The 15090-nt window shown below is 31.2% G+C and overlaps 1 protein-coding gene across 1 annotated transcript in view; it reads left to right on the forward strand.

The window, feature by feature from the left end:
- The first annotated feature begins 12071 nt into the window (after positions 1–12071).
- Positions 12072–15090, forward strand: part of LOC145306358 (uncharacterized) — a 50226-nt gene continuing 47207 nt past the window's right edge. Inside the window, exons 1-2 of the mRNA XM_080148447.1 lie at positions 12072–12156; positions 13934–13989. Of these exons, the coding sequence (XP_080004573.1) occupies positions 12106–12156; positions 13934–13989 (107 nt within the window). The 5' untranslated portion in view covers positions 12072–12105. The remainder of the gene's footprint in view (positions 12157–13933; positions 13990–15090) is intronic.

Here is a 15090-nt window from a genome sequence, read left to right on the forward strand (position 1 = left end):
AACAATAAGTTGCACTTATAATATGTTTATTTTAGATTTACATTGCAAGTTTTATATCAGTTTTATATAGTTATTTATTGCATCGTATTATAGACAGCTTTCCATAGATATTAAAGTAATTTGTTTTAGACAGGGCCTTTGTGATTTTAATATTCATGGAAAATTGTCTGTAATACAATGCTATACTTATTTCAGTATAGCTGAAAACCGGTTCTAATCCAGCGGATATTTACCGGTTTTGAAGCCATACTGGAAAATAATGATTTTATTTTCTATTCATTTTTCCTTAATCGTAATATACGGAACTCTATATTCAATCTAAATTAATGAAATAAAAATTAATTAGGTTTTTTAAGGCTTCGAAATAGATTATTATCCGCTGCATTAGAAACGGTTTCCAGCCATAACGAAAAATCATGTATTGTAGATCGTATTATTTACAACTTTTCACAAATGAAAAAATATTAAATCAATGCCAATTTGGTTTGTCCGGGCTTTTGCCCTATTATTATATTATGATACGGAAGGACGAACGAATGTTTTTAAAAAGTAAATCGCTCGTTTTTTAGCAGTGTGGCTCAAAGATAGTAGAGTAAACTTAAAATTCACGAAACTTTTATAAAAAATTGTCCTCTCTATATTTTAAAGATATATTTATTATTATATATTTAGATTACATAGAAGAATATGTATTTAAGCCTTAACTAGTAATATAAGAGAGAAAATGGTGTTTCTGTAAAATGCTGAAAAAATGACCTTTTTTTTGGTGTTTATAGTTCAAATCCCTTTCTTTAACAAACCATTTATATCGAAAGGGGAGGGGATGAAAGGCACGAAGCCAAATAGTTTAAAACCTGCCCTGAACATAATATTTCCTAAATATTATGGTGTGTAGAATGAACCAGCCAGCCATTTACGAGATTTCACTGGACATATGTACATAAAAACAGAGTTTTAAAAGAAAAAGTAAAATAAAATTGTTCTTGTTTTAGGGGCTGATTTTTATGCAATAGTAATAAACCTCCCTTGAAACTGAATAAGAAGCTTAACTGCAAAGTAAAACGATGTCGGTCCCACGGCTAACAAGACTCTTTTCTAAACACACAGACAGCTAGACATCCTGTTACTTTTATAAATAATTTGAGGATTTTGTAAAAGCTTAACCTATGGAAAAATTTACAAACAATCTGGGCGAGTCCCCAAAGTCTGAGACCACTAAAATATTGAATATTAAGTCCATAATCCCATACCTAGACCCCTGTTAGTGAGATCCATCACTAAATAAACAGACAGACAGATACTGTTACTTCTATATGTTAAAAGATTTTGTAAACTGAATTTTAGCTATTTAATTATTTTTGCTGGATTGAGGTCTATTAGTGAGCACTAGTGAGTTCTAAAAATAGACTCTCAGAGATACATACATACACAGCTATACAAGGAGAAACAGAACTGGTTTTTCTTCCCCATGTCTCTCTCTCTTTCTGTCTCTCTCTCTCTCTCTCTCTCTTTCTGTCTCTCTCTCTCTTTCTCTCTCTCTCTCTCTCTCTCTCTCTCTCTCTCTCTCTTTGTCTTGCTTTCTCTCTCTCTCTGTCTCTCTCTCTGTCTCTCTCTGTCTCTCTCTGTCTCTCTCTGTCTCTCTCTGTCTCTCTCTGTCTCTCTCTGTCTCTCTCTGTCTCTCTCTGTCTCTCTCTGTCTCTCTCTCTGTCTCTCTGTCTTCCTCTCTCTCTCTATCTCTCCCTCTCTCTCTCTCGCTTTTTCTCTCTGTCTCTCTCTCTCTCTCTCTTTCTTATAATATCACTCTTTTTTCCCGAAAGGACCGTCCCCTTTCCCCTTCTCTCTTTCTCTCTGTCTCTCTCTTACACACACACTCTCTCTCTCTCCCTCCCTCTCTCTCTCTCTCAATTACTCTTTGGAAGTCTCTATAAATATATCTTGCTCTCTGTAGTTTCTTACAAAATTTCAGACAAGGAAATATAGCAATTTTATACAAATAAGAAAAAAAAATCTAAATTTTTTTTTCTTCTTATACTAATACCTTTTGTCCGTCCGTACGTTCCTTTAGGCATGATAGAATTCTTCAATCGATTTCAAACTTTGCATGATGATTCCTGTTACAGTTAGGTACAATTTAGAAAGATTGGCATATCTAAAATCCTGTCTTAAAATGTAGTTATATCCATATTAAGCATATGTATTTAAGTAAATTTAACCTTTTTTAAAAAGAAAATTTGATCTGGCTACTAAATATTGATATTAAAAGTCAATTTATATTTGCTACTGTTCGTTTGTCTACCTCGTTAATTTATATGTCTTCGCTTTCATAGATGTTGTCTTTCTTGTTAATAGACAAATTGGATTACAGTAAAGGGCATGGAGATCAAATACATACACAACTCTTTGCCCTAAAAAAATTAAAAGCTTCTAAGGCTAGCCAATTGCTTTCTGCTCCTTTGTAACGACTTGGCTGTGTTAATATTCCCGACGCTATTCGTTGATTTTTAAAGACCCAATTGAAAGTCGGCACTGGGTACTTAGGAAGGGGACACTCAAATATTTTACCCCTTCCGCCTCTAGAGTTTTACTCTAATTTCCAAGCAATATTCCGATGCTATATATTTTTACATTATTAAATGAACACCCGAGTTCTCTGTAAGAATAATTTTAGTGACACAACACTAATATAATATAATAGGACTCACAGTCAAAAATATTACACAGTTTATTCAACAACATTTAGTAAAACAAACAAATAAATAAAAAAATCATATAAAATACAGTGTTAGAATACCAATAAAATAAGTGAAAAAGTTAAAATCATATAAAAAGTTTTTTTTTTTACATTTCATCATTAATTATGACAAAAAAGTCATGACTTTAGTGCTTAAAGTTTAGAAAAATAGTGACAATAGCTTCTATTTACAAAGAATTTTATAAGTTATAAAAAAGTGTAAAAAAACGTATTTTTGGTTTTAAAAAAAATTGTTGAAAAATGTGATACACAAAAAGTTATCGTTTTAATTACAAAAATATGAAAATAAAAACTGACAAGGATGACAACTTTAATGAAAACGCAGCGCAACAAATTTAGACAGTCGAATATAATGACATTTACAAGTCCAAAGTAGCTTTGCTAATGATATTGAAGAAACAAAAAATCGTCCTGTGAATCACCATATCGTAAATTCAGAGAATATAAGATAATTATTATTTGAATCATATTTAACTTTTCTTAAAAGATGAAATAATTACCATGCCGTCAAAAGAGTACTTTATTGTTAAAGGAATCATCATGTAAATCGAAATGACGACACTATCATGTCTAAATATTTTATGATCGTTACGTAAAGACAAACATACCAAATTCAAGATAAGCGTCGCTTCTAACTATATTATATTTTATCTTTCATTAAAACAATCGATTTATTATTACTTGGATGTTGCACCAGATTTTCGTGTACTTTGCTAAAGTGATACTTACAGCGGGCTAAAAGAACGATATCAACCCCCTTTACCACATTCCCTCTCCATTAACTTACTAATTAAAGAGGTCCATATTAGCAACCTTAATTGACGAAAAATTTTCCCTGTGAATATATCCACGTATACTATATCCATTAGGTACTGAAACGCATGTTTAAAATGAAAAACAAATATTTATGAATCTATAAATATTTTAGAATCATAAAACTAGTCATCCAAATTGTTTTTCAAGTATGGCTCCGAATCCGATTCATACTCGATTAATTGAAACCGGTTCTTGGCAATACTAAAAGTTGCTCCTCCCTTAGCCTCTAGGGGCGACTGGGGAGATCAGAAATATAGCCTAAAACCACCCTAAAGCTATCTTAAACCTTACTACCTTAATTAGAGAATTTTCTACGACATTGAAATAAATAAAAATATATGATTAATCCCCGTTTTGTGGGTCAAGGGCCTTCACGGTCATCAAAACAGGAATTTTTACAACTTTTCATTTACTATTCGCGGAAAACTGTGTATATTACGATGTGATAAAAAAACTATATAAATATTATATATTTTCTGTAATCTTAAAATGTGCTTAAAAACAGATTTTCTTCGTCAGCTGAAATTGTTATCTGTTATTCATGTTATTACATGAATATAGGAAAACAAGGATGGCAACATCCATAGAAGCAAAGCTTTGAAATCAAATTCTAGGACAAACGAATTAATTTACAAGTCTAAACTAAAATGTACATATATACATAACATGCATACTTATAGTTTTAGGACATTATGTAGATTCATTGCTTATATATTTTGTACCTTGTTGTCCAAGGAATTAATTATTCCTAAAATCAATTACAGAGTTACTACGCATTCCACATCATGCAAAGTTTTAAACCAACAGGTCAACTTTAACATTCCCAAATTATGAGAGAGCTGTCCGTTGTGGACTAACAGACCTACCCTAATTATAGAAAAGCTTCGCGTTGAAACTTACATATTCATTGACAGATAAATGTCGCAATTTAATTTAAAGAATAATCTATTAAAAAACAGTGCAATCTGCCAAAAGAAAAAATAAACTGTAATACAGTAAAAAGACAAATATATAATCCAGCTGCGTCTTTGACATGTGGAAGGCAAACAGTCATACATTAATCTGAGAGTAGCTGCGCTGATCATAAGGCATTAGCAGGGATCTTAAGGGATAAGACAATGGATAATAAATTGGTATACCTATCCAATTAAGATAAAGAAAATTACTTGGAGACTAAAATTATTGATTAAAAATTCATAAAATAAAAAAAATTGTTCATAAAACTGTATATATTAGTATTATGTATAAAATCATTGTGAAATTCAAAAATATGAAATCTTGCTTATTTCAATGTTACAAAAGTTCATAGTAAATAAAAGTATAATAATATTCAAATAATGAAATATTAAAATTAGAAGGCTAAAATATAGAGGATAGAAGTATCTATGTTCATTTTCTTATTTCTATAAATATTAACAGCTACGTTACATAGAGGCCTCTAGGGGCAATTGAAGTGGCGGGAGCTGGGTTGTCGCCAACCTCGCACTTTTTTAATTTCTCTTCGGGGGGGGGGGGGTGGAGGGGATGGTAGTGTTTATCCCCCTCCCCGATAAAAGATATATACCTCCCCAGGACCTGTATGAAGCTACCTGTAAAGGAGAACCATATAGATTCTGTGGTTAGCGAGATCCTTCGGTACAGACAGGCTGAAGAAATCCTTTTACTTTAACATTATTTTTCAGGAATCTTCATACAACAGTGTATTTGATTCTTACATGACTATACTTACTAAACTACTATCGTACAAACGGTGGGACAGACAAACGGAGAGTTGGTGGGTAGAAAATATAAGTTGCTTGATATTCTAGAGGAATTCTATTATTAAAATTGAACACATGTCTTTATCTTTGTTAAGTTATAGAAACTCTTTAAGTTGCTTCCATACTATACCTATGATACAAAGTATAACAATATCTGTCCGTCTGTCCGTCTTCTCGGCTGGTTTTGGGCTAAATTCCTTGGATTGGGGACACCCCCAACACACGAAATCATACCTCCCCAAAACGAAGCCCCTGTAATCCTATAATTCCTTTAACATAGAGAAATAAAAAAATATTTATCTGTCTGAAGCTCTTTGCAATTGCTGTCTTGAATGGATACTTTTCAGGGTAGCTTTAAAATTGGGTATGGGTGGTTTTAGGCTATTTTTCGGAACTCCCCCGCCCCCCCCCCCCCCCTAAAGGCTAGTAGCGAGAAAAATATTTATATTATAAAACTATTAAACACAGGGGGCGTTATCCTCTTAGAAATATTTACAAAATGTTTACAAAAAATTACATCTTAAAAATTTACCTTAAATCCAAAAAATTAGGGGAGCTTCGCGCTCTACATTTTTACAAATTAGGTTAAAGTATAACTACGTATAAACTAAAATATAAAAATTAAAGTTAGTTTTAATTGTTCTTTATTACTTGACAAATTTGTTACTTTTTAAAGAAAAATATTATATTTTTATATATTTACTAAAAATATGTTGTTATCCTTTTTTCATGAAAACAAAGTATTATTGATTTTTGGATTATTTTTGGATATTTTCCTTCTGTCGTAATTGGACAATAAGTTTAGAACATAGTTTTTTTTTTTAAATTTGTGATCTTAAGACAGCTGTACAGTGGACAATTAATTGTATTACATACCCTATGCAATGATAATGCATAGGATTACACCTATTTTAGTCTTTTAGATTTGAATTATTGATTGAAAAGTTTGAATTTCCCAAAGTTTTGATCCAACGAATAACATAATGAGGTTTTGAAACTTTGGATACCAGAGTAATTTAAAGCCAAATGTTCCCTCCATCCATGAAAAAAATACATATTTATTCATATCGACAATTGGTCAGCTATATCCACTTAATGACCGACAATAATCCTATTTGGAAATTGCCATTTCAATAGTAATTAAGCAGTTGCTAGCTCAAAAACTTTGGGCACTTTTACTGAATTTCGTTTAGTTAGCTCAAAACTAGAATTTTTTTTTTTTGGGGGGGTATTTTTCATTTTTGGGGGGGTTTGGGGTGTCCCACCCCCCCAAGAAAATAGTTATAAACCTTCCCGGGACCTATGAGAAGCTACCCTGTAAAGGAGAACCCGATCGGTTCAGCGGTTAGCGAGATCCTTCGCTACAAACAAACAGACAAACAGACACACAGATAAACAGATAGACATCGTTCTACTTTGTATTATAGATATCTTAAACAAATTGGTTTTTCCTTTATACCTACTAGTGGCTACGCCCCTAGAGAATTTTAGGTACACTTTGGTATCAGGTGGTATCCTTCCCCAAAAGAGTTATAAACTTTCCCTGGACCTATAAGAAGCTACATTGAAAAGGAGAACCGTATCAGTTCAGCGTTTAGCGAGATCCCTTGTTACTTTTATATAAGGATTAGAGGAAGAAAGATTTTTCTTACATTGTCCTTTCCCTGTAACCAGAGATAGACGTGGAAAATATTCAACTTGTTCTTAAAATAATATAAATGGCTGTTAAAAAAGTTTCCAAAAACATAAATTAGCTGTCATGAATCTCTTATTATCAAGGATGAAAATATCCATAAAAGCTCATTTATCATGTATTAAACTGTCAAACAAACAATTATTAACAAATATAAAATAACCCAGCGATCTAAAGGGTTAAGACAATGGCCTATAGATTTGTGTACATCTTTAATAATGATATACAAAATTGCCCCTTCTGTAGATTACAATTAGTGTAACTTATATAATCAAGTTTAAAAACAGTTACGGACAGACCTACTCTAATTATACAAAACCATCGCTTACAAAAAAAAAAAAGAATAACTCTAGAAGTCATATATTTATGAAACCCACACACAGAACATTGTAGAATCTTTTAAGCAGGATAAACATATAATAATGTACAATTCTAACTAACCAAGCTTTTTAAAATCTAACTTTATGTTTTCAAATTAAGGCTTTAAATTGTTGATATATAATATTCTAAAAATGCTTAACTTAAAACTAAACAATTATGACAACAAGGACATTCCCATAAAAATTTTACCCGCTATTTGTGAGAAAAGGGGGGGTATAACCCCCAAAAACTTCTAATTCCTCCCCATTTTTAAAAATATTAAAACCTCCCGAAAATTTTTACCCCTATAACATTTGGGGAAAGAGGGGGATGATAAAAAAAATAATCTTCTTTCAAAAGAGTATTCTTTTGAGGCTACCTCCCCCTACATCTATATTATTCTATGCAGAAACTAAGCAGACAAGCTACCTCCCCCTATATCTATATTATTCTATGTATAAACTAAGCAGACAAGCTACCTACCCCTATATCTATATTATTTTAAGTATAAACTAAGCAAACTTGCTACCTTCCCCTATATCTATATTATTCTATGTATAAACTAAGCAGACTTGCTACCTTCCCCTATATCTATATTATCCTATGCATAAACTAAGCAGACAGTCAAGGAGGAAAATGGAAATATATTGCAATAACGTTTAAACCTTTAGTTAGCCATATAAAAATAACCCCCCTTTACCCCCCCCCCTCTCCATGAAGTTTTGCTGTTTAATAGATTGATAAATAAAATTTTTTGTTTTTTAAAAAGATCTATACCTTAAATTTTTTAGAATATACCGTGATGTGCACAGAGTTTTGTTTGGAGGTGTTAACCTAAGGGGTGTAAAAAAGGAAGGTCTACCAAATTTTGATATTAAGGGGGTTGTTGACTAGGGTGGGTTCATATCGGAATTAGACAAAGCGGGGATATGCAACAGATAAAATTAACCTTAAAAACATTTCTGACCGAAAAAGAATTTTAAAAAATTGAGTTTTAGAACACGACCACTTAAAAATATAATTCATTACTTATTAGTATACAAAGACGACATTCAAAAATTTTTGAATCAGAACTATGGCTTCAATGTGCTCCCTGGAAAGGCCTTGAGGAGCTGAATCAGGAACTTTTGTCCGTTTCAAAATATCTCGTTCCTAGCCTTAGAAATCACTAAAAAACCAAAATTTTTTAAGGTTTATTGAGAATTGTCCAATTTGTAGAGGTTTTTTAGATTTTCTCAGGCTAGGAACGAGATTTTTTGAAACGGGCAAAAGTTCCTGACTCAGCTCCTCAAGGCATTTCCAGGGAGCACCATGAAGCCATAGTTCTGATTCAATAAATTTTTGACTCCCATTTACAAATAGCTATACAATTGAATGTCTGGTTTTAAGACTTAGGATAAATTTTAAATCATCCAGAGGTGTATTATATCTATATAAATTGAGTGCAGATCCCCGCTTTGGCCTCAGAAAAAAAATGTCCAAAATCAACCCACCCTAGTGTTGACACCCCCCTTTTACAAGCCTATGCTAATTATTATTTCTTTTCTATCTACTTATCTACCTGCTAGCGATGGTACCCTATTACAAAACTTCCCAGGACCTATGAGATGCCACATTGTTAAGGAGAACCATATCGGTTCAACAGTTAGCAATATTGTTTACCTTATATAAGAATTATTATAATTCTTAATTCTTTAATTTAGGATAATCTAATTGTTTAAAGTTTGTCTATTTTTCTAAAATTAATCTATTTATTGTTCTATTTATCTATTTTCTCATTTATCTATAAATCTACTTATAATTATATTTCTTTTTCTAAAGGTCTTCTACTACATATTTTGTTCCTCTGACGTCTTTGAGTCTAAAAATATCCTCACCAAACCAGGGAGGGAGAGGACATTGGACTGTAAATTAAACTGATACCCAAAGTTTTATAATCACATTATTTTATTTGTTGGCTTCAAACCTTTTGGTAATTCTATTAGAGTGTAGATCAATTTATCATCCATTGTCTTATCCATTAATATCCCTGTTGCCAACATAAATATAAAGTTTTATGCAAAACCACTGAAATTTATTTTCCAGTAAAGCTTGGAATACGATTAATTTTAGTTAGATTGAAACTGGTTCTAAGCTTTACTAAAAAATCATGTATCGTATCAGTTTTCTACCAATATTAAAACAAAATCATAAATAAATACCAGTTTTGCTAACTATTCCGCGAATAGCTTTAATTCCGATTAATTTCTGCTGTATTAAAACCGATTCTTAGCCAAAATGAAAAATCATGTATCGAGTATTGTATTATAAACTTCTTTCCACGAATAATGATAAAAAAATCATAAAATTAATTTCTGTTATTTTTTATTGGCCCATCCCTAAGGGACCAACAAGTCTTGAATTAATCTTATAATTCTATAACACGTGAAAAGCTGTCTATAATACGATGAAATATATAACTACTTTATTACTATGTAAAAAGGTTTTAGAAATATGATGAAAATATTAATAACTGTTGCTATTTTATTATTCCTGCTGTATTGTATTGCCATATCGATATTACTATAAAATAGAAATGGATATAGAATATAAGTGGATATTAAATTATAACAGGGGGAAAATTGTCGTCAATTTAGCTTGCTAACATGGAACTCGTTTATTGGTCAGTTCATTCATTCAGTAGGAGGGTAGGGTATGGGGTAAAAGGGGTGGTTGGGGGTGGGGGGAGTCGTTATTTTAACTAGTTACAAGTTTCACTTTATAAGAGTGTTTGAAAATCTGGTGTAAGATCCTTGAGTAATAATAAATCAAATACAATAAAATAGATATATTTCTTTTTTTCTTTCTGATTTGAATTAGCAATCCAACGACGTGGGGAATATATGTTATTCATCACATAGTATTATAGGCAGCTTTCCGCGGATATTAAAATGAAAAAATGTTAAGCTTAAATCCAATTGTGTTAGTTCCGAGGGGCCGAAGGCCCTGGCCTTATAAAATGGTATTAATATTATGCTTTTTTTTTAAATATTCGCAGAAAACTGGCTTTTGATACAAAATATTTTTATTGCTTAGATCTTGGTAACTTTTTCACTATGACGATAATAGTTAGAGTAGGGACAATGCCTTTGTCTCAAAATAGCATAAATCATCACCTTGTAGGTGGGACTGTAAGACAAAGGTTGTGCTATCAAAGGGTTGGTTCCACTTCCAATGATCCATTTAAGGTTAGTGGGAAATCGTCTAAATTATATTGAATAAGATTTAATCAAATACAAGATTATTTTCTTATTCTTTTGACGTAGATTTTCAGTTTGCGTAAATAATTTAATAATTTTTTCATGGATTTAAAAATAGGTCAATTTTCATGAATTCTAATTCTAGCCAAAAAAACCTTTCTATTTTTCTATTAGAGTATTATTACATACCAGATTGTTAATTTTCATAAAGTAGATTTTGTATATTTTTCTTTTAGGTAGCGAATATTTTTTTTTGGTGTTCTAAGGGATGTTTATAAAAGCAAAAGGATCTTTGTGTGTGTGTGTCTTTCTTTAATGAAGGAGCTCGCTAACAACTAAACCAATATGGTTCTCCTTTACAATGTAGCTTCAATGTAGGTCCCGGGAAGGTTTATAACTATTTTGGGGGAGGTTACCACACAAAAAAAACCTTAGAAAAAAAGTTTACCCCGCATACATTTTTTAAAAAATTCTTTTTAAAGCAATTACTTTGTTTTTCTTCGCTACTTATGGATGTTGTCATGCTGGATTAGAACCAGTTCTCAGTCATACTGAATCATCTCATAATTCTTCATTTTATTTTTAATATCTGCGGAAAGCTGTCTATAAAACGATGCGTTAAATAATCATTATACTACTTCTATAAATTTCAAAGTTTTACAAAACAATCAAAAATTTTTTTTTTATCACATTTTCTTCCATTTACATATCCCCGTACTCTTGCAAATCATAAATATTGCTATAAATATCCAGTTTCAGAATTTAATTTAAGACTGAAACGATTATTTTCTTTCTTCAAATTGATTTTAATCAAAAAATAGATGTTAATCGTAATTTTTATAAAACATGTTTTTGATTAAGAGTTTTTGGGTTAAGATGCAAAGATTGGATATGTTAGAATTGTTCTATCGTTTTCATATTTGGTAAGATGATTCCTGTAACAGTTGCGGTTTAGACATGTATCTTATCATTAATTATTTTATCTAATTTTATATTTACATTTAACAAGAAGTTGTAAAAATAGCCTAAAACCATATCGGTACCTATGTGAAGCTTCCTAAAAAAGGAGAACTCAATCACTAGTTATTGAAATTTTAAGCTCCTGACAAAAAAACTTACACAGCTTAAAACCATATATCAAGTATACTTTAATCTAAAAATGAAATAGCCTAAAACTATTACAGGACCTATGTAAAGCTTCCTAATAATGAAGAACTAAGTTTTTCAGTTCAGCAGTTATTGAAATCTTAGGCTTCAGATAACAAAACCTTACTACTTTATATAATACAAGCAGCTTTACAAACAGCTGAAAACCACATACCAAGACTAAAATATGAAAATGAAAACACCATAAACCTATCCCAAAAAAGAAGATATTAATCAGTTCAGACGTTATTGAAATCTTAAGCTTCAGACAAAATACCTTTCTAATTTATCTATCTATCTATTTCAGATTAACACCAAGGATGGGAGAAGGTTTTGAGAATGACTGACAATAATAATCTTATGCACAATATCATAGACTCACCAGCTAAAGTAAGTCTATTCATGTATCTAACTATAAAATAATAATTATATGCATAATATCATAGACTCACCAGCTAAAGTATGTCTATTCATGTATCTAACTATAAAATAATAATTATATGCACAATATCATAGACTCACCAGCTAAAGTAAGTCTATTCATGTATCTAACTATAAAATAATAATTATATGCATAATATTATAGACTCACCATCTAAAGTAAGTCTATTCATGTATCTGACTATAAATAATTATATATACATAATATTATAGACTCACCAGCTAAAGTAAGTCTATTCATGTATCTAACTATAAAATAATAATTATATGCATAATATTATAGAACTCTCAGCTAAAGTATGTATATTCATGTATCTAACTATAGAATAATAATTATACATACATGATATTATAGATTCACCAGCTAAAGTAAGTCTATTTAGTATCTAACTATAAAATAATAATTATATAATACATAGTAATATAGACTCACCAGCTAAAGTAAGTCTATTCATGTATCTAACTATAGAATAATAGAATGCACAATATTATAGACTAACTAGCTAAAGTAAATCTGTCTGTATTTGTGTCTGTTTGTATGTCTGTCTTTATGTTTGTCTCTATGTATGTCTCTATGTATGTCTCTATGTATATATGTGTGTATGTAAAGGGTGTGCAAAAAAAAATGCGGACATTTTTAGAATTGAAATTGCGCGGCTTGTATTAATAGTAGAAAATTCTTATGCATATCGTTAGAACCGTTATGAACTCTAGTTTTTGGAAATATAAGAACGAATCCTGTGCTACGTATAGTTAGGGAGCTACGTGGTAAAATGTTCCTATTGCCTTAAAACTTGAATTGCGAGTAAACCAGAAAATTAAAAAAAAATATTGAGAAAAAAAATAAACCTATTTTTAAAGCTTCTCAAATATTTGTATTTATTTGTCATACAAATCTTCTAATTGAATATGAAAAAATCTACGAATATTTGTACTGAAATCATTCTTTTACAATGGATCCTTCAACAAGGTATCAAATAAAAGTTGAGATTGAAACTTTTATGAATAAGTACCCTGGAGCAAGCATAAGAGAGGTTAGACAATTTTTGAAAAGTGGATCTGCATCCCAGGTATTGAATAATCTTACAAGACAAACAAGATCTTCATTCCTGGTGAGAAATTACACTAAATGCCAAGAAACAGGTTCGTCGTTAAAGCATAGAGGATTTAATGGGCGGAAGAAAACACCAGAGAGTGTACAGAAAAGAGTGAAAAAAATGTTATTAAAAAAAAAAACCTGGATTAAGAAAAGTTGCTGCCACTACAGGTGCTTGTGTTTCTACTGCTAGAAATATTCTAAAATCATCAAAGACTAAACCGTACCACAAATATAGAACACAAAAAATAAATGATGCCCAAAAAGAACAGAGGGTTAAGTTTTCTAAATATTTACTTCAACGTTTTGGTTCTTGTCCCAGAATTGGAGGGAGGTGGCACCGCTTAATCAACACAGAATTTTCTGGTTTACTCGCAATTCAAGTTTTAAGGCAATAGGAACATTTCACCACGTAGCTCCCTAACTATACGTAGCACAGGATTCGTTCTTATATTTTCAAAAACTAGAGTTCATAACGGTTCTAACGATATGCATAAGAATTTTCTACTATTAACACAAGCCGCGCAATTTCAATTTTAAAAATGTCCGCATTTTTTTTGCACACCCTTTATGTCTGTCTGTATGTCTACCTACCTATCTATCTATGTATCTATCAATCTGACTATCTAGATGCAACAGCACCTAGTCCATCAACACCTCTTGGAAGAACACTTCAAGAAAAATAGGTAAAATTATCTAAAATATTTTTAAAATCTTTTACTGTAATATCAAAAAAATGAAAGAGAGAAAAAAAGATTGAGAAAGTGGAATTCACCCATTTCACACACACACACAAAAAGCCCCCAACAACTAATAACTGTAACTCTGTCCACAGGTCGGGGACCCTGTTCCGATTTTGTATTTGGTCTTTACAATCAGCTAATAGCGTCGGAAATATATATACATCCGAGTTCTTACAAAAGAACAGATGGTAATTTGCTAACAGACTAAAAGGGTCTCCACCACTTTGGCCTCAACTCTTCACCTAAAATTTATAAATAAAACGCTTTGTCGTCAATTTAGGTTGCTAATATAGACATCAGCTATTGGTCAATACATGAATAGGGGAGGGGATAGGGAAAAGTCATAAGGGATAGGCGGTATCGTTATATTAGTCAGCTGCTCAAAATTCATTTTATTTGAGTAGGCGTACATTTGGTGCTTTACGTAAAAATTTTTAAATTCATTAATTATAATCTTATACCATATGACGATTGTGTAAATCACAATATTCTCCATTTAGTTTTTAGGGAGATGTAATCTAAAAATAATTATCAATGAATTATTTTTACGTCAATAATGCATTAGAAACTCATTTTATTTAATCTTAAGAATTATAGAATAGTTATTTCTCGCATCGTATTATAAACGGCTTTCCGCGGATATAGAATGTACAATTATGAGATTAAAACTAGTTTTTTTAGCCCCGAGGTGCCGGAGGCACCGGCTAAAAAAACTGGTTTTAATCTTATGATTGTACATTTCTATATTCGTAGAAAGCTGGATATAATACGATGCTAGACATAGTTTTTTCGTATGGATGAGAACCGGTTCCTATCCACCGGATTCGAATGAATACGAGAAAGTATATTTTTAGATTTCTATTTATATTAGAAGATAACATTTCTTTTTTATATTTTTATATAGGTTTTTTTTTTAGTTGTTGTTAATTACCAGTTTCTATGTGTCAAAAATAGTAGCTGGAATTACCGTACGTCCATCTGACATTTTATTTGATGTACTGGTGGCCTTTGGTGGGATAATATTGTGATAATCCTTATACAAGA

The sequence above is a fragment of the Acartia tonsa genome, chromosome 14 (assembly GCF_053477335.1).
Source record: "Acartia tonsa isolate MP-2025a chromosome 14, ASM5347733v1, whole genome shotgun sequence".
Taxonomy (NCBI): Eukaryota; Metazoa; Arthropoda; class Copepoda; order Calanoida; family Acartiidae; genus Acartia; species Acartia tonsa.